At 37.3% G+C, this 21,932-nt stretch overlaps 1 protein-coding gene across 3 annotated transcripts in view; it reads right to left on the bottom strand.

The window, feature by feature from the left end:
• Nucleotides 1-8,625: 8,625 nt before the first annotated feature.
• SHF (Src homology 2 domain containing F) overlaps nt 8,626-21,932 on the bottom strand; it is a 234,886-nt gene continuing 221,579 nt past the window's right edge. For all 3 annotated transcript variants that reach the window (XM_075208129.1, XM_075208128.1, XM_075208127.1), the window contains one exon: nt 8,626-9,926. In XM_075208129.1, coding sequence (XP_075064230.1) covers nt 9,740-9,926 — 187 coding nt within the window. In that variant the 3' untranslated portion in view covers nt 8,626-9,739. The remainder of the gene's footprint in view (nt 9,927-21,932) is intronic.

The following is a 21,932-nucleotide window of genomic DNA, read 5'->3' on the forward strand; positions in this document are numbered from 1 at the left end:
ATTCATCCTGATGAACGTTGGGTGACCAAGCAAGACTTCGAGTTGATTAATTGCTCAGATAACCTATGTTCCAGACAAGTCAAACTAGTGAAAGATTTGTAGATACTGATGTATTAACAGGGCTTTTTTACTTTAAGTGTAAAAGAAACCAAATCCCCTCCCTTCCCAATAAAAGTATTTTGATACCACCAGCATTCATGGCAATTAGCAGAGTGTCGACCCTCACCTATAGCCAGGACCTCTGTTGATCACTTCCAGAGCTGCTTTGATGTCCAAGTAACAGGAGGGATTTGGCAAAGGGGAGGGTGTCCATAAAGTATTTGGTTGCTTTCATATTTAACCTGAAACCCCCTTTAATGTGGTATAATTTCTCAAATGAGTCTTGTTTACATGTATAATTCCTGTTGACTAAAAGCCAAATGTCGATAATACACAGCAATTGGCAGTACCCAATTAAGAATTGTTTACTACATATTAAATCTTCTTTATAATGGATTGTCTTTGTAAGGGGCTATCTTGAAGGTCATGTAGGGTTTTATTCCCATAATATATAGATACATTGCAGGAAATAATTATTATTTCTGTTACCCAGTGACTAAAAAGTTGGTGTACTCTCCCCAGCAAGCTACAGGACTCTGTGATACAGTGAGAAATGTGGCAGGTTATATATGTCAGTAGACTCATTAGAAACTTGCTTTTTTCCATAGAAGACTGAAGCCACTGGGAGCTTGTTTAATTTCATCTTTGCTTCTCCTGATATTGTGCAATATTTACATTAGGCCTTCTTAAAAAGATATATATATGTTACCTGCTATAAAAATAGAATCTCAAAAACAGAAGATATGGATGTATAACTCAGTGGTAGATAGCAGAACCCTTCATTTTACAAGAGGTCCACACACTGTGAGGAAACAAGGGGTTAATGTGACAACCATTGTAGTGCCTCATTTCTCACAAATGTGGACTGTGATCAGATACTTTTTAGTTCTTTTGTTACCCCAGATCCCCTGTTATGTTTTAAACCCATGTATTTATTATGTATATGTTTAACCATTGTGTAAAATATTATTGTATATTTATAGAATATTTGTCATTGTAAATGTAAATACAAATACTATTGTAAACATAAAATATGTATTGAGTTCTAAAGTAGCATTCCAACAGCAGGGTTACCTAGAATTGAGATACAGAAACAAATATTAGTGTCTGGTTTGTGAATCAAGATGAGGGGCAAGGTATCGCCATGACAACTGCATTGCTTCTCACCACAGGAGGGGGCTCCTGGGTGTCTATTTCTGTGTGTGCTGTGAACCTTCTATAGAAATATCACAATGTTAAGATACTGTGTTCAAGAAGTTATTTGGGAAAATATAGATTACCATTTATTGTGTTCCAATCCCAGTCTTGTATGATGCATTGCTCCCTGTGGCTAAAAATACGGCTACTAGACATAAATATGTAATATCTGTATTGTAAGTTCTCCTGTTTGCATGAACAGAGGCATCAACCTCTTTGAAAGCCAGGAACAATATGAACTCATGTAGTTGTTGAGATTGGCCCAGCCAAATCTAATCCTGATTGGTTGTCTCAGTATAGTTTACACCCTCTACCAGTTTAACTTCCCTGCTCAAACAAACACTAGAGTTGGCACAATATTTCAAGTGTTTATTTGAAGTTATAGCAAAGGTGGCAACTGATTTTGGCTGTATATAAAGAGCACATGCTGCTACATTACGGGTGTACCATCTTATATACACATAAAGTATTTGTGAGCTGGATGTCAGGACTCGTGAGGAGTCATGGCTTCTGATTGACTGAATAATGCATTGTAGTGCTGCTGAAAGACTATGAGGATCAGCAAGTCTTCCTTCATCTGGATACCCTGTGGGTCTAGTGGATATGTGTGCCCACCAAAAGCATTGTGACATTGATGCAGGTCCACTGGCTTGGCGACAGCATCAGGAGAGAAGCCTCTATAGCAGGCCTGGCCAACCTGTTGCTCTGCAGGTGTTGTAAACTAGCAGTCCCAGCATGCTCTGCCAGCTATCTGTGGTAATCTACTGGCAAAGCATGCTGGGGCTTCTAGTTTCACAACACCCGAAGAGCCACAGGTTGGCCAAGCCTGCTCTATAGGCTAGAATCAAGACTGGATCAGATACCCCTGGGTTGGCCTCTGAGAGACCAGTATAGTGTTGCCTTTGTACCTGTATGTTTTGTGATTTAATGTCCCTTTTGCTGTAATGTGACTATGTTTTAACGCACTCTTCAAAGTGATATAATCACTGTTAGATTGTTTTGCCTTAATAAACTTACTGCATTCTTGTATCAGATATTACCGTGTTGTGTAAATGAGTTCCCACATCCACATTTTCCTGTTTTTATTGAAAAACTGTCACAGTCTTTTGTCACAAGCATTTGAGGATCTAGAAATCAAGTTAATTTGAGGTAGATGTCCCAATCAATGAGTCTGTTCTTGACTTACTCATTCACTAGTTAAAAGTGGATACTGATGACCCTTGAAATAGAGTTGTTAACATTTTTGAGGCTGGAGAACTGTACACCACCATTCAGCCAACAAAAATGGGAGGACTTGTTTAGTGCAAAAATAGTGAGTATGGTGGAAGGGGTGGGGGGCACAAGTTCTCACTCTTCATTCAGCAAAACATATTTCATGCTAGGAGTAGATTGTTCTGAGAAGTCACAAAAAACCTCAGAGAATGGCAAAATATCAGCTGGAATGTGTCCATCATAAGTAAAACTCTACAAGGGCAGAACCAAACCGGAAACCCTAACTTACCATTAGGAACATAGTTTACCCTTCTCATGCTTGACATTTACCATTCATTTGTTCCAGAATTCTATTGGAATGTTGTATAAATAGATGAGATGAAAGTGAAATATTTAGCATAAAAGAGAAACATGTTGTTTGTAGAAGTGTAAATACTGCATTAAAACAAAAGACCCTCATCCCAACTGTGAAGTATACTAGTGAGAATACAAGGTGGCCCATAAATGTAGAAACACCCTTTTAAAATGGAAATGAGTAAGGGAATATTAATCAGGATGGCCGACATACTGGCCACATACCCTAAAAAGTTTTCCACCACACCCAGAGCATATGTGTAGACACTGGATTAATATTTCCTTACTCATTTCAGTTTTAAAATGTTGTTTCTACGCTTATGGACCACCCTATAACTATGATTTGGGATTCTTCTATAGCACCAGGACCCACGTGGCTCATTAAAGCAAGAAATGCAGAATTTTTGTGGTTGAAATCATTGTTGCTTTCATACAGGTGCTAATCTTAAATTCCCATATGTTTTCCAAGAAAGACAGTTCCTGTAGGACCAGTTTGTTCAGTACAGACTTAAAGTGACTCTTATTAAACTAGTGCAACTCTTAATCGCTTATTTTGATGACAGTTTACATAACATTAATGCAGAAAAACAGGTATTTTTAGGGTATGTAATCTACTCTTCACTCAACAACCACCACAGAAAAGGCATTCCTCATTTTTCACACCCGTGCATGGCATGTTCTTAAAAACAAAAACACACACACAGGTGTTTGAGTATTTTTGTTGTTAAAGTGAAGAGAGAGGCGGTTTAGGATCATATCTGAAGCTTATAAACACTTTAGTTACACTCCACACACAAAAATCTGGAGTAAAAAGCTCAGCTTTTCTCACCACTGTGTTATGACTATATCAATTTAGCTGCAGAAGAAGAAAAAAGAAAAAAAAAAAACTTTGTGCAACATTTACCTCCGGTGACTCACCAATTCGATTACCGCACCTTTATCACTGCACCAAAGAAACCACAATAAAGTGCACTTCCGACTGTATGTTGTCATTTTTTGGACAACCGGCAAATCATTTATCTAAGACAAGTGCAGCATTTCATATACACCCTCCTCCAACTGGAAATGCAACAGCTGAAAGCCTAAAAACAAGATTTAGGGCCATAGGTAGAGCTGGACACACAAGGGTATCATAGGCAATGGCCTATAAAGCCATCAATATATATATATATTTTTAAAAAAAACATCCACTAAAAACACAAACCTCATCAGCCCTACTGCTGCCAGCATAGCCCGATACTGGCAAAATTAGGTGGACACAAAGCATGAGGATCCCTTGAATTTACTACTACCAGCACTAGACTGGCTGCACTATAGCAAACAAAACAGCAGCATGGGGGTCCCTCTGCCATAATGGGGATTGGGGCTGAAAAAAAAGATTCCCCCCCCCCCACACTAATACTAGGGCTCTGCCCACACACCTTGCACCTTGAGTGGTGTGTGTGGAGTTATTGTAAAAAAAATGATATGTAATTAACCATCTAGTCCATGATGCACTACAGGTAACAGCACAGCCAAGCGGCCATTAAGTGTTTGGGAATGCTGGTGCTAGTAGTACAAGTGTCAACATACCCATGGTTGCTAAGGCATGCTGACAATTGGTGAACCACAAGTACCAGCATGCCCGGCCAACACAACCCCCCCCCCCCAAAAAAAAAACTTCCCCTACACTACAGACTTCTTTGCTATAGTGGCACCGGCCTTGACAGGCAAAGCCTAGTGCCAATGCTGGTAATTTTGTTTCCCCCCCCCCCCCCTCTTTTTTTTTACCTGTGCCTTCTTTGGCTATTTTTTTTTTTTTTAGAGAGGTGTACTTATTTGTTTTCATTTTTTTAAGACAAAGAAAATACAAGGTCTGGGCTTATGGCTATCATAACCTGTGGGAAAGCAACTGCAACAGATACGCCTAGATGCAGATATGTGGATACTTCCCCCACAGCATATTACGCGAGGAGTGTTAACGTGTCCTTAATGTACTATGCCTGCCCACACAGGCTCTCTCCCGTACCACATCTCTAAGCACAGAGAGGCACAAGGGAAACATACATCTCAGTCTAAATTATTCAGCTGGGCATGCCTTTTACACTTATGAGTTGGACTTACATCCGACTCTACATCACCCTCATAAAATTGATTTTTCTTAATACAGATTTTCCCTTTATATTGAACTTCAGAGCTTTCGCTAATTAAGTAATTCTCTGCCACCAAAGTAGCATTAACAAAGAGCGTCTTAGAGATACATTATTTATAATTATTTATAATTATTAAACTCTAATGGTAATCAACAGTATAATTTGGAACTCATAACTGTAAATATGAAGTTCAAAGAATTATCATCTTCATGTAAGTCCAAGCTACTGACATGGCGCATCATGCGGCGTTTCAGTGGGTAGTAGGATGTGATATATTTACTGATCACTTTTCTTTTTTCTACTTTTTTTCTAAATGAAAGTACATTTTCTGCCAGCATCATTTATAGTAACAAATGGACATAGCTTGGTTTAGGAATTGGGATTAATCAAGCAAATGGATGAGATAAGGACAATCAGGATTCCGAAGGGTAAGCTCAGTGACAACAAAGCTCAAACATGCAGTTGTTTGTCTGCATTTACTTGGGAAGTGGTGCTAGTCCCTTTAAGATTAGCTCAAACATCCCCCCCCAAAAAAAACTGCTATAGTAATAATCATATGAGAGATCATATTTTAGATCCCAAAGAGTGACAAAAGCAAAGAGTAAGATAGAGATTAAAATGCACTTTATGTATGCCTAAGTGGGCTTTTATCTGTGAACAATTTTCCTGTGGGCTTTTTTCATGTGAGCTTTTTTCTGGTTACCTGTCTAATTTACCTTGATTTTTTTTTACATTGCTTTATGTTTCTATATATTGTAAAACTAAAAGAATCAAATATTTTATCTTTCAAAAAAGTAAATATAGAAAAAAAAGCAGCCAATCTGCCATAACAGAACTTTGTCTACTTATTTCCTTTGTTCTATAATGTAACATTTCTATAGATCCTAAAACTAGAAGAATCAAATATATATTTTATCTTTGATAAATGTAAATAAAGAAAAAGGATGCCAGTCTGCCATAACAGAGCTGTGCCTATAGAAACATATAGTCCCATTATGGATATCAGAGTGTGCAAATGGTTTCCAAAGAATGATGAGTAGGTTAGCAAAGTAGAGACATCAGGCTGCTGACCTTGCTGTCCATCAGTAACATTGAAAAGCTTTCTGAAAATAAATTCATTGCTACAGTAAAGTAGTTCAATAAACAAAAGGCTGAATCTAAAATGCATCATTCCTTTTTAGATTTAGAGGTCAGAGTAACCGAGAACTTCCAGCAACATTTCCTTTTACCTCTCACAGGAGACCATTAAAATAAATTCACATTTCAAGGTGGTATTCTGAAATCTTTGAAACCTTCTTGGCTTGTTGATAGTGTCATCTATTTGTCAGTTGTACTTACTGAAATGCTCCAAGCCAAATGTCAACTTCAGCTTCAAAATGTAGAAACCTGTCAGCAATGCAGAACTCCAGGAAGACGATCAGTAGCCAGGAGAATCCTGTCTTAACTCTACCATTATGGTCCAATTACATTGTCTCTTATGAAATGTTGTTGAACTGGACTATAACTACTAGTTAAATGTTCATCCTATGAGGCCTTAAGTAACATTAATTTCAATAAATTCCATCTTGTAAACTTAACCTTAACTTTTTCCCAGGGTCCGTATGAAGGATGGAATGTAAATACACAGAAAAGGGGATCATTACAGGTAGGTAGAACAGTGACTATTTATTTTTGAAATACGTGTTTGACCAAGATGCCTTGTTTTGAGATCATTTCCCAGTAGGTCATATAATGAAATGCCAACACAATTATTACATTAAATAGACAGTTTTTATTTAACAAGGCAAAAGTCACAAACGCAAAGTGGTAACAGCAGTAAAAACACAAACATTAAGAGAGCAAGAAAGAGCAGATTCCTTCAACTCCTGGACATATGTACCCAGACATTCACCTAATGGGCAGAGAATTAAGCAAAGAGCAGAAACATTGTAACAGGAGATAAAAAATAAATTATTAACAAGAATCACATTGTTTTAGCACTATACAATATGTAATCACACTTGCTGTAATGTACAATGAGCTGCTCCATTTAAGGTCAGTAGAATGAAAGGCAAGTGTCTGACACTGAAAGGAGCCTTGATATGTGATATGTCAGAGCTTTGCGATCTACAAACAACTGCGTTCTTCCAACAAACAGTGAAAATGGGCTTGCCAGACACAACAATTTTGTATTCAAAATAAAAAGATAAATAAAAAAGACTAAACCACTGAGACCTTTAAAATGACCAAATGCATTACATGCTCAATCAAGTAAATTTAGCATTGGTGACCATAAATATATTACCCAACCACTGGTAATGGTGAGAATTAATTTTGAAGGTCAAATAACCAAAAAGGTTTAATTTGGATGAATGTGAAAAATAACTTAAAACTGTGGCTTAACTCACCTGTTTGATGGGAAAGTTTTCCAGTTAGTTTTCTTTCCCTCCAAGAGGAAAGAGTCCTCATTATTCAAGCAGAAAGCGTGGTATATATCTGTATTTATATTTTTCATGTTTAGTCATTTGTGTCAATCTTGACAGGGGGTATTCACTTCACCTCAAAGTGCCGCCATAGTCTTGTGCAATGTGGTCCTGAGCATACTCTCGGGTATGAGATTTTAGGCTGGACATTGCTGCAGAGGCTATGGCAGCACTTGAGACTCCCTTTTTATCTCAATACTATAAAAAGAAATGCAAATGTGTTTGAACAGTGCTAAATAAATGTTGGGCAGTGTCTGGAATCCCCAACCAGAAGCAATTCATGCTCAAATGTATACTATTTCATGAAAATAACATTATGATCAACCCATCCACCAAACTTGTTGTTTTTAAATGTCTTAATCAACAGATTTCCCACAGTACCCAACTATTGCTAGAGCGATCAAGACATTTACATGTAGTTTATTTTGACTTGGCAGGCAAGTCATTATGAAGAAGACATCATTTAAAGATACATGCTGCATGGTTATAAATGTATGACTCTGATTACAGACTGAAATTCTGAAGCCATGCATCTGAACTAGCATCAATGCAGATAGCTTATTTCATTTGTGTAGTTGCAAATGGCTCTATAGACAACCCTAAGTGCACTCACCATATTTGTATTTTGTTAAGCCCGTAAAAATGAAGTGGGAGTGGCCTTAACCAACTTTTATGTTGTTAATATTACAATGATAATTCCACTACTTTACCGATTCTCTAACCGGCTAAACTGTATATGTATTGTTATAAGATTGAGTTCCGTCACAAAGCAGAAAAACATAAGCACCAGCCCAGTTTGATCACCACTCGTTAAGGTACCAATGATAAATTCTATAAAATACAGAAAAACTCTGTAATCAACATTTTATAATTATTTCCCTTCACTTTCATTGCTATGCTGCTCTCAGTGCAAATTTATCTATAATGAAAGACAATTTATAAAACATTTTACACATTCCAGAAATTCAGGTTACAGAATGGCAGAAGGTAAGATGAACAGTATTTCTGATTACCCAAACAAAAATAAACTTGTTAAAAATATAGACCAATCACAATATTAGGCTGAAGGTGTCACAAGACTTAATCAGTAAATGAATACAGTTCTTGAAATAAGTTAAAAATAGACAAAGGATCAAAGGTGATCTACAGTATATTATAATCGTAAATAAATTTGCTGCAATTGATTTTTGCTTCCAAATAAAAATGTATTATATTTTGACATAACTGTGTCTTGGGATAATTAGTCACCTGGTTTCTGCATCATGAGATGTGTCACTGCACAAGAAGGAGGTGTGAAGCACTAATAGGGACATTAAGTTTTGGGCATTTCTTTTGTATGTGCAACATTGTCATCATTTTCTTTATGGCCCTAAGCAGACTTGATAAAATGGAAAACAGCTTTGAGTACATAAGACTCAGGATCACAGTTAACCAACTCTACATAATGGTTTGCAAACACCATGCACATTTTCCATATGAAATATTAAGTGACATATTGACAATGGCAATGAGATATTGATAATGAGAGTAAAGTTGCAAAACTCAAAAGGACCCTTAAACACTATAAAAATAAAAATTCTTAAAAACGTTTAAGTTGTTATTGCCTTTATTGTGCCCCAAAAGATTAACTCCAGTTTCAATCTGCTCTATTCAGTTGGCCTCTTTACAACTTGACAAGAATATACAGTATTGCTGAACTGTTACACACATACTCACACACTGCAAACCAATGTTTAAATTCCCTTGTTGGTAACTGTTGCTACTAGTGTAAGGATAGCATACAAGGAAATAGAAAACATTTTAAATAACAAGCACTTTAAACTGTAGATCGTAGTATTGCATCATTCGGGACATACAGCCCCAGAACATCTTCAATAAAATAACAGTTTTGTGCCCATTCACCTGGATTACTTCATAAACCAGTTGAATAATCACAACTGAGTTATAAAGTATAGTTTATAATTTGGTAACTCCAGTTAAGCAAAAGCTAGCCCCTATTGGTTTTATAAGATCCACTTAAGAAGTGTTACCGGAAAGTGCTGTAGTTTCCATGCATAAATATGGAAATAAAAATTATAAAACCAAGATTGGCTGTTTTTCAGTCACACTTAACTTAGTAAGTCACGTGTTGGTTTGGTCATGGTAGTTTTTTTTTGTTTTGCTTTTTTACCAACTAATTATGAAAAAAAGGCTGTATAGTATTTTCAAGAGCAATGTTGTACTAATGTTTCATCTGTGGGCATAGGAAGGGTCCATGTTCTATTAGCAGCCACCAGCCCAATGCTACAAAGTCCTGATTGCAACTGGGTAGAGCAATGACATGTGTTCTGCTCCCTTTATTGGTAACTTGCGGCTGGTGTAGTATTGGATTATTTCTGGTACGCTGTCAAAAGGTGGGCTATTCTGTCCTAATACATACTGGTTTTCTTTGGTACGCGAGAGCTTCATGTGCATGAATCCTTGGCTGCTCCTGTTTGAGAAAAATAAATACAAAAAAATATATTATTTTCTCATTCTTAATTAGATCTGAGAATATATTTTTTTTCACATGTGCATTAATGCTTTCTATTCATATCGATGCTGACTACCCCGACATCTTGAGTCCGAACGCCTCCTTTCCAACGAGTGTCGATTACGACATGTTACGATATGTTCTGACTTGAACCAATCCCGATAAAGGAAGAAGCCAGTGCCACTTTATGACATCACTGACATAGGCGACGGTATTATCGCTGCTGTTAAGGGGGTAATGTAAGTATGCGCCCATATACAATGTAGAAGGCTATGTAAACTACATTGTACATGGCACATACTTACATTACTCCCTTAACAGCAGCGATAATACCGTCGCCTATGTCCGTGATGTCATAAAGTGGTGCTGGCTTCTTCATTCATCATGATTGGTTCAAGTCGGTGGGCAGAACAGTCGTCATCGACTCTCGTCAGGAAGGAGGCGTTCGGACTCAAGATGTCGGGGCAAGTCTTGTCGGGGTACTCAGCATCGATATGCCGTACCCCACCCAGATTAACATGGGCCTTATGAGATAGGTAAGTTCTAGACTTAACTAAGTGCAAAGACTATCTACAAAGTAAAGCATACACTTAATTTGCAAATTTATCATGTCCACATACACCACATCCAAAGGCATAACATAATCATCACTTTTTATTATATAAGGAGATTAATTAAAATGAAACAAAAATACAATGTTAGATCCTGTATCAAATCACCTTTTTATAAAACTAAAACTACAGTGCATTTCCTCTAAATGTACAATCACCTAATTTTATATTTGCTTATTACAAAATAATTTATAGCTATATAAAAATATTGCTTAAACAATAAAATAGATATGTATGAATTTACCTTAAATTCTCTTACTTTAAAAGAGACGAAGTATAAATATTTACTTTATTTTATCCTGCCATCAGAAAAAAATAATACAATCGAGACATAGTAGATAAGTATGTGACAGGTTGGTTGTATTAACTTTGATGTGAGAAAATTATGATGTTAATATATGGAGCAATGTCACAGGAGCCTTACATTACTGCTGTTCTGTTGGTGTACAAAACTCCTTCTAGTCCTCGGCTTCCAGCTTCCCTCCATTCCCCCCACTATATAATAAGTATGAACCATGTCACATGCAGCCCTGTCCCAGTAACATATTAGACAGGTCATTGCTGAGAACATTCTGACAATCTGATTGTCCTCAGGTTGTTCTATTCCAACCTACCTCAAAACAGGGTAAACATGGAGGAACAGGGACTGAAGGCATATAACAAAAATGTTCTTAGACCCCCGTCAAATGCATCTTAAATAGTAGAATACATATGAGGCAACCTTGCCATCAGCACTGAAAACTTCCTGGGCAATTTAACAGTAATCATACCTAGATTTGGTAATTGTAGGTTAAGTCTCTTAGTAATGTCCTCCCAACATGTCTAAAGGGCAGCTCAAAAATGCACCCCCATCCCAATTCCATGGTGTTAGTTCACAGCATCCACAGGAGCACTTGGAGTTCTCTTACTCTTCTACTAAGATAAGTTTTTGATTGCCAACCTACATACAAGTAAACCTTATTTTTACATATGTTTCTTTAAGCAATACACACTTACTTTCATCATGTTTAATTGTTGTGTTTTTGAATAAGCCAATGTTATTTTATTAAAACCCTGTATTACTATTCCGTTAACGGTAACATTTGTTTAGTACACAACAGTTTCTTTTGTTTTTGTAAAACATCTAAAAAAGTTGAATACAATACAACTGGCAAAACAGCGCCAAAGTGCTCTAATCTAGGTACCTGTCTTTAACGTGACACAGTATAGGGCAGTGGATCTCAAACTTTTTCAGTTTAAGGCACCCCTAGGGTGTCCATAATTTTTCAAATGCACCTCTAAGTCAAAATTATTGCCAGGTAGTCCCCTGCTTTGCTTACCACTGGCATCCCTGTGAGATCGCTGAGGCACTCCAAGGAGCCTAGGCACACAATTTGGGAACCACTGGTATAGGGAACAAAGTGTCTAAATCTGATTGTCATAAAAATTTCTAGGGTGCATAGGCAAAACCACAAAGTCATGTGCCCTTTGCCAGCAACCCGTTTTTCACATCTGCCCACTCCCTACCCCCCATCAACCAGCGCAAATTTGTGCTCCTCTGCCAAACACAGTCATCTTACTTGTCATAGTGATGCACAATGGCTGGAGTATACGTGCATCAGCACAAATCGAGGTGCTTGACATCAACGAAGATTAATCAATCCTCTGCATTTTTGCTGGTCTTAAATAAAGTTCAGTAAGAGGGAGCAATATTGAGATATTAAAGACACTCAACAAGAAATTAAAGTATTGTAATAATAGGCTAGGTGGCACTAGCTGGCCACCTGTTCAGACTTGTGAAGATAGGTTCTTCACCTGCAAAGTTGAGAGATGGGACTACACCTACATGTGGCACAGAAGAGGTCTGCTAGGAGCAGGCAAGCAGCCATAGGGTAAATACCAGGTGGGGCTCAGTCAGCTGAGTAGAGACCTGCAGGTGGTAGAAGCTGTGTATCTTGCAGGGGACAGGACTAGAGAGAGTCAACATGCAGCCCAGAGGTCAGAGAGGGAGAGAGAGATAGAGGCCTGATAAAACAGCTCTGTGTTTAGAGATGAAGAGACAGTGAAATGAGTGGGTGTGAAGCAGCTTGAAGAAGCTCAGAGGAACAGAGCAGGGGGTCCAGGGTGAAGCCAGTTTTTGACCTGCAGCAGGACGGCAGACAAAGACTGCAGGAGAGAAACAGTTTGATAAAGTGAATTGCTAGATAGAGTACAAGAAGTGAGGAAGTGACCCAAATAGGGGCTAACAGTTTGCTCTATTTTCTGATTCTTTATGCTGTCAATTAAAACAGTTTTATGTTTAAAAGTTTGTTTGCTGGTTAGAGACAATTAATTGGCACCCAAACATACAGCACTGACTGAAATGCTGCCACCAGAGTTAATTCTCTGGCCAGTCAGGTCACACTATATATAAGGAGTTCAACTGCTCTGCATTTAATGTGTGCTCCTGTGCTCCTCATCAGAGTCTGTATTTTAACTTCTCATTATTCCTGATAAATAAATCCAAAGCTCATTATTATAAAGGTAAAGTAGAATTAACCTGGAATACATTTAGTATTTTTATTATATATATATATATATATATATATATATATATATATATATATAGTGCAAGTGAACAGTCAATTCTTGAAGTTGATGTATTGGAAGCAGAAAAAATGGGCAAGATGGCAAGTGGGTCAGAGCTGTTTTCTTGGCACAAGGTGACCTACACAATATACAGTGGCAGTCATTATTGTGATTACTGCATAATGTAAGTGTCAGCACTTAGCCTGTCAGCAGGATAAGTGCCAACATTAGGTCTGCCACAATTATGTTACATATATATAAAAATGTATCTATATATATATATATATATATATATATATATATATATATATATATATATATATATATATATAAATGTCTAGTGACGTGTGAGTCTGTCTGTGTGTGGAAAAAATAAAACCAAGCTGCAGCGCCACCTGCTGGGCGGAGTTATACACTGACCTACTAAATTCTTAGTGTGTGTGGAAGACAAAATTCAGAAAGGGCTGAAATTTGGTATACTAAGATGTTTTTAATTTGTTAATTTAATTTGTTAATTGTTAAAAGTGTTTATAAAGATTGAAAAAATATATATATATATATTTCTTGAAGGAGTAGTGACAGTTGGGAGTGGTTGGTGGTTGCCGGGGGTGACAGTGGGGAGTGGTTGGTGGTTGCCGGGGGTGACAGAGCGAGAGGAGTGTGATACTCAGGACCGCTGAGAGAGATCCCTGTGTCTGGATAGACATCTGGATAGATGTGGCGATGAAAATGAAGGATGAGGTGATGAGGAAGAATGATGAGGTGGTGACATGTGGACAAAACCACGTTAAAAAAGGGTGCTTACGTCGGGAAGTAACGCTCTTCCCCTGAGGAGGCCTGGGCTAGCCCCAAATGCATGACAAGAACCTTTTTAACACCTTAAGTAGCTTGATTTGACTAGAATGCATGAGTATCATGCACAGGTTAACTTGTGTATATATATATATATATATATACACACATACACATACACACACAGTCCTCAAAGTAGGCCAGTGCACGGCTTACTGTACACAGTGCTCAAAGTGGCCCGGTATACGCCATACTGCCACTTCTCCCTTTCCTGTATAAAGCATGCCTCCTATTGCTTTTCCTTCAGCTACAGCTACCAGCTCTCGGCAACACCACTCCCCTGGTGTCCATCGAGCTGCATGAATGCATGCAGAGGACCACATGTTCCTGCCGCAAAGCCATGTGTTCTCTTAACCTCCTGCAAGCCTGCTACTACATACACATCCTTTTCAGCTACTACCCTGTGTCAAGTCATCCTTGGGGCCCCTGGCTGTAAGGTAGCCAAGTAACATAAGATTACCAGGAAGTCAGTATTATTGTTTTTGTCATCTCTGGCTATATAAAGTATATGTAATAATGCTTACTATGCTAATGCATCCCACATGGAGGGTAATTTATGGAAAAAGAATTTCCACCTGTAATCCTTACCTAAGGGCCCCAGCTTTGCAGATCCCCTGCATTCTTCTATATCCACTACTCAGTCTCTTCCTTTGCTCCCTCCTATCCTACCTCAGCTTCCCCCACCCTTCTTCCACATCCCACCTTCTCATTATCCCTACCCCAGTCCTCCATCACCCCTTCATTCTACCCTTCTATAACTTGGACCGTTTAATCTCCAACTAATGGTATGCGTGGAACATGGGTGAGGATCAAATTCTGTTCACATATTTCATGCCGCCATATATCACACACACGCACATACACATATATATAATGTATCTCTGTTGGTCCATAGTGCAACCTTAGAACAAATGCAACATGACATTACTGGCAATGAATAGTATTGCGGTCCATCATAGTGATAGACATGAACTCAGAACGATTGCACAAAACATTCAACCTGATGCAGCCCCTAGGTTTGCTTAAGTATTCCAATTACTTTTTTTTTCTCCAAAATTGCACTCCTACATGGTACACATTCCTCACCATCAAAGGAGCAGAACAGGACTCCACAAGGTAAACATCAAAAGGTAATGATCTATTTATGTTTGCAAAACTTCATATACTAGCTCACGGCCAGAGATGACAATAACATTTTCTTCTAGTTTGAAGATCAATGCATCTGATGTGTACAAATACTGCATTACCTGCAAATGCAGGAAATAGTAACTTACAAGATTTGAAAAAAGTAAAATAAATGTGCACATTTCATTAAAAAAAAAAAACAGAAAAAAGTCTAATACATTAGTACATCTCATTAACATTCCTATTCCTGAAGGGTTCTGGAATCACCATTTGCCTTCTTTTTCGAAATAATGGCAATTAACACTTCCACTGAAGACAAGACACTGAATTGATAAATCTTAAGAACAGTGTTGGTGTGTCTCAGAAAATGACATGCAAAAGCTAAAAAAGAATGCACATCTCATCCACATGTCCTCCGATCCAAGCAGACAGACAATGTTCCCTGCCTCAATGTTTCATCTCCCCCGGAAGTATCATTGGACAGTCAACAGTAAAACCTTAGAAAATATAGGGATAGATATGAGAGGAAGACATTGTTCTAGGTGTTGAACAGGACAATTTTTTATAACAAGCAAAACATTATACTAGCAAATTAATCGTCTAAAATAAATCTGGGTTCAGAAGAAAGCAATTGATTTTCCCTGTGTACCCCGTTTTACAGGGAAAGCAGTCTACCGAGTGCCATTACTGAGAATAAAATCATTTTATAAACGTTCAGAAAAGCCCACTATGAAAAGTATTGCAATTTTAAAAAATTAACAAATATTACTATGACCTTGGTAAATTATCCTAAAATGTTCAGAAATGAAAAATAGCAAATGAGGCATTGAGTAATGTAAGATGTGATATCACGGTGAGAAGGAAACAGCCTTTTTGTTGTTGTATTTGTGTCTAATGCACTGCTGCTAATAAAGACAAATGTATATTCACAGACATATCCATGATAATAGAGATATATAGAAGGTAATACTGATACAGAAACATTAAGTGATCCAAGGTATACTATTCCAGCTACACTGTCTTTTCTCATTAGGCGCAGTCAGGTTATCAGGAGAACACTGTCCTAGCTTTCAAACCATCTGCTGAATGGATAGCTCTCTAGGGAGAGGCGGGGAAGTGCTGGAGAAGACAAGCAGAGATGAAGTGTATATCTCCGCAGCCTGACAGCATTACAGTTTAATTAACTCATTCACTTCTATTGGGAATGAATAAATGGATACATTGCTAAACCTCCAAACCATGCTAACGGAGAGTAAGATAGGAGCACTACTAGGTACTTCTTCCGTTTATTACCCTTATGTGAATATGCGTTTCGCTGTGCAGGAGGTGCAACAAAGCAGGGGTATTAATTAAGAAGATGTTTATTATTACTTTCTGTGCAACATGCATTTTCTTTTCTACTGACAGTACCAGTTGAGACAAGTCTAGTTGTGCTACATCCTGGAAAATCCAGTTTCCTTTAATCCGAGCAGGAGGAAAAAGGATTACAAAGTTTGTCATTTTATAAAATATTTTTTTCCTTTCCATTCCCACAGCCAGTTAGTTACTCACTGTTTTTTTTTTTTACCCAATTGTCTTTACTATTTATATACAGTATATTTGCTTGATTGAGGTTCACCTATCTGGTAACATAATTTATTGGGGAAATCCATTATATTGATTGTTACAGAGGGGCCCATGGAGCTATGTGTTTACCCGAGAAGGGGTACTGAGGGGGTCTATGTATTAATAATATGCATTGTCAATCAATATGCATCATTGCTAATTGCAGTGATCCATAAAATGTACCATGCCAGGGCTGCTCTGGGAGTCCTGGCGAAGTTCCCCCTGCTCCACAAACTGTTTTAACTAGTTACCAGCAGCATACGCTGCCAGGGCAAGGAGGAAGGTGCCATGCTGGGCACATAGCACTTCCACTTTAAGGGATCCTGCGAAACTGGAGAGGCTTCAGCAGGATCCCATAGAAAATGATAGGTAACAGCATCCTGGGTTGGCTAAGCTTTTCAAAGCTTTATACATTGCAGGATTTTGTAATCCTTATATTAATCTATGGAGACTACATTAAGAAACGTTATAGATAATGGCAGGAGCCCTTCACACAGTTTGCAATGACCATTTTACAGTGAAAACTGCTATTTTCTCTGTTTATTGGCTCATCGCACTTTAATACATAGACCCCTATGGGAGGGACACAACTAAAATGGACTAGTGGGACAAAAGTGAAATCAAGAGAGAATATTGCATGAAATGCAGCAAGTGCTGAAATTAACCCTCGCTGCTAATCTAATGTAACTAGAGTCAATATAGTGTTATAGAATGTGTATGTCATTGTAAGGGATGATATACCAAGTTTCAAAATGTATTTTATTTATTTTAAATAGAAAGACGATTACTAGATCTATTTAATACATTGATTAGTAAATTTGTGCAACATTAATGTAAAGAAAGACAAATTCCCAATAAATAAAACAGAGTATTACAAAACATATTACAAACCTTCTTGTAAACCTGAATATTTGCTAGGGCAAGATTTTATCAAGAGATGAAACATTGGCAATAATATTTACAATATAATGTTATTCTTCAAGTATGTTACATAATGTGAATCCATAACCTACTCCATACTTGTCAACCTTTTCAAGTTGTCCTTCGGGAGATCCGGGTGAAGAGGTGAGCATGTGGGGGCGGAGCTCAATGGATTGCATCCTTTTGGCCGCGCCCCTGCTATGAAAGGCAGAAATTCACGCCATTACATGGCGGGGGTGAGGCTAAATGCAAGTGCACCATTAAGCTCCGCCCCATAATGATCCGGGAGAGTAGGCAAGTATGACCTACTCACATCGGAGGCAGAAATTTTGTGTGCTGAAATAGTATTTCAGGAAAAACTGTAACCTATGAGTTCACTAGGAACTAGTAACATCATTATGACACAGTACATTTACAATCTGCAATCTCAAAAAATAGTTCAGCTTATAGAATGAATGCTTCCACTGTGCATACGTGACATATGTGAGAAGAGCTCCACTAGGGAAACACCCATCATTAGTTGACCATGTTTAAATGGCTCCCCCCCTTCTACTGGGATGGAAGAATGTAGATATAGGTAATTACTAACAGTGTGATGGGGAGAATTTTTTTTTGTTTAGTGATTCTGTAATTTTTCTGCATTAATACATACTACATAATGGGGCTCATTTAGGCAAGCATACATGTGTGCTGGAAAAAAAGGCAGTGTTACACGTTTCTTTGGCGTTGCACATCTCTTATGATGCAATCACGTGCAATTCAACATAAACATGTAAATGCTTCCACATGAAGATACGTCTAAAACGCATCAAGATACGCTTTAATCATTTTGTAAAAAGTAGTTCACTGCGATTAGACCTCATGTGCTTATTGCATGGCGCATCAAGTAACCTCAGGCGGATTACAATGCATACACACTGTATTGAGTGGGCGGAACTAATGCAGTGTGACAGTGCATTCTCTCCGTATAGCATTGCTCGTCTCAAAGAAATTTACTGTGATAACTAAGGGAAATGGAATTGAACTAATCTACCTAGACAATAGAATTCTCTGAAGTTGCAGATCATCATTTAAGATTTCAAGGCTGTAGAAATAGTCATGAAGGCCAGGTAGCTATAGAGTTGGGGATTGTTCATTAAACTGTATTTTCCCTAAAAGCTACAACAAATTAAATAAAATTGCAGAACATCACAACTAGTTTTACAAGCTTGATTTCTGGATCAATTTTTACTCAACTTAAAGGTGAACACACACACAGACACACACACACACACACACACACACAAAGCAAATGTATGAAACTCTGTAACACTGAATACTTCTTAAACAATGATGTAAAGGGGGCTTAGGAACCATATTAATCTCACACCTTGTACCATTATCATTGTTGTGTTGCAAAGAGACAAGCAATTAAGTAAGGTAAATGTGGTGGCAAATGTTTATTTACTGACATATTGCTATATCTCTAATAAGAATGTAAGTGTACACTAGACTGTGTCGCCACCACAAAGCTGTGATGTCTATATGGAGAACTAGTCGTGACATTCCATAGCTAAGCCCTTTGTGTACTCTTACAATTACTTGCATTGCTGGAGATTTGCCTTTGATGGCAAGAATGGGTACAGTGACTGACAAACAGTAAGTATCATAGTGCTAGTCTGCACGTGTCACTTAGATGTGATAGACTAAAGTCTTCAAAGAAAGATGGATGTTAAAAGATAGGCAATGTTGACAGTATGTGAAATATATTTAACTGGAAAGTAAACAAGTTCAACAAATTTGGCTTGTTTGGCATTTTTATTCATGGTTCTTGTGTAACAAAACATTTTAACAGCTGTCATGAAAAAAATTGATCATGATACAGGTGTGTTGCAATATAAAAGTTTGGGAACCACTGACCTAGTACTAATCAGATATATTAATTTAGTAAGGTTTGATAGTTTAATATTGTGAACATTTTTTCAAATGTGATTATTAAGCTTTTACAGCAAAACAAGTCAACATTTTTCTTTTCTTTGTCCAATACATACGGTCTATAAAAAAGAGAACACACAGTATGTCAACACTCCACAAAATAAGGGGATGAAAATGATCTAGTCCAACTAGGCATTGGTCCAATATGGGTCAAGTCATTTCATGAAATGTCCCATGAAAGTATATCTAGAAACGGTTAAGTTCCGCTTTCTACTTGCACTGGCCCCCAGAGCTACATTTAGTATTACATTATAAAACAAATCCCTATGCAGCAAATATGGATCCTAAACGATAAATTGCAGATCTTTCTGTACTTAGAAAATTCATTCTATTAATACACACATACACAGCTCAAAACAAAGCATAGTAGATAAATCTATTCTGTTGTGCTATCAAGGTCTCTAAACCAGCAATGACAGCTCAATATACAAAAAGATTTATGGCAAAAAAAAAACCTCATCCATATATTTCTGTTTCGCTGCTTTGTCAACTGAAGACATATTTATTTAAGTGCAAGGGAAGATTTATCTAGCTTTCCTACATCTGGTGTTTAATCAATTGGATATAAACTGAACAGTACTTATAAAGTGACTCTGGTGCCACTTCAAATCCATTTTATCTTTCTCTGGGATGAAAAGGATATGTGTGAGCCACTATCTTACCATCATTTTGTTTGTTTGAAGACACAACAGTTTTTTGTTTTTGTTTTTTTTTTTTAAATAAGTGTATGAAGTAGCCACTAGGCTAAAAATGTGAACCTTGCACAAGGCTGATAGCTTGTCTGCCAGATCATACCTGGGAATAAAGGTAACATCTTTTGAAAAAGTTTGTACTTTGTAAACATAAGAACCTCTGGACAGGTTCCCAGGCATAATCAGAGGTCTGCATTGACAGATGTCTTACAAGTATATATATTTTTTATGTATAAAGATATTTGTCAACATTCAGCAAACATGTTGCTGCTTGTTACACATGATGAACACCACAGGTTACCATTACGGACCACTGAATGTGGTCATAAAACAATTTTACAGTATTATAAAAATTAATTTTCAGAGCATAATAAAGTAACCATTGTTCTGATGACACAGTGATTATTGACCTATGTGTTGGTTTGTGGACCGTGCATAAGTGATTTAGGGTTTAGTGACCTCGTCTTTTATATTCCCCCACACTCATCCTCTGTATTTCAAAATATTCTGTATTTTAAGTGTTACAGTCTATGTAGCGATTATGTGATTCATATCCATAAACAAATGTTCAGATTTAATAATGATATAAACCATGAATACATTAATATTTGAAGCTTGCAGCTGTAAAATCATTATCATCGAATACATTTTTACCATGATTTATAATAATTGAAGCCTATTCTTGGATTAGTGGCTCTTCTTCATTCATCACTAGAGCACCTGGCTATTTTTCTTAATATCTACATTACATTTGGAACTCATTTCCCCCTGTAGAATATTAAACACTATGGGGTATATTTACTAAACTGCGGGTTTGAAAAATTGTTGCCTATAGTAACCAATCAGATTCTAGCTGTCATTTGGTAGGATGTACTAAATAAATGATAGCTAGTATCTGATTGGTTGCTATAGACAACATCTCCACTTTTTCAAACCTGCAGTTTAGTAAATATACCCCTGAATATTAAGCTAATTGCTAGAAAGTAGATGGTTAAAAAGTACATTTCAACATAGACTGTTTTTGGTTAATAAAAATTCAGCAATTAACCGTGAAACATTCATTAAAATATAGCACCTTGATTTGAAGTGTTGTAGAGATTTCTACATTTTTCAGGTTTGCGTTACAATACAAATATGATTTACCATTACAAAGTGTCAAAAACTTCCTCCTGAAACATCATTTAGTGAAGATAAATTTGCCACGGTTGAGTGATTCAGAATATCCCCCCCAGGTACCTGGCTCATTTTCTGCTCCTGACATTTTGTGTCCTCTGTCTTTAATGAGCTTGCAGAGCTGGAACTTTTGGCATTTTACTGACATTTCCTTTTTAAGAAAAGATAGAGAATATCATGTAGCTGTACAAGCTGTGTGTTGTCTGCATTTGTTATCTGTGTCTGTCTGAGATGTGTGTCTTTGTCATGTACTTGTTAGAGTCCTATTCAAATGTGACAAGCTACATATCTGCTACTTTATAAGCAGTTCACTTATCGGTTAGTTTAAATATACATTTAAGGTTTGCCGGTTAAACAACAATATTGTAAAAGAAGTTATATCTTAAACTGGGGTTATAGACTGTACAGCAGCACTAGAAAATGATAAGCATGTGGCAAGTGATGATTAATAAAAAGTTCTGCAA

This window comes from Mixophyes fleayi, chromosome 4 (genome assembly GCF_038048845.1).
Source record: "Mixophyes fleayi isolate aMixFle1 chromosome 4, aMixFle1.hap1, whole genome shotgun sequence".
NCBI classification, from domain to species: domain Eukaryota; kingdom Metazoa; phylum Chordata; class Amphibia; order Anura; family Limnodynastidae; genus Mixophyes; species Mixophyes fleayi.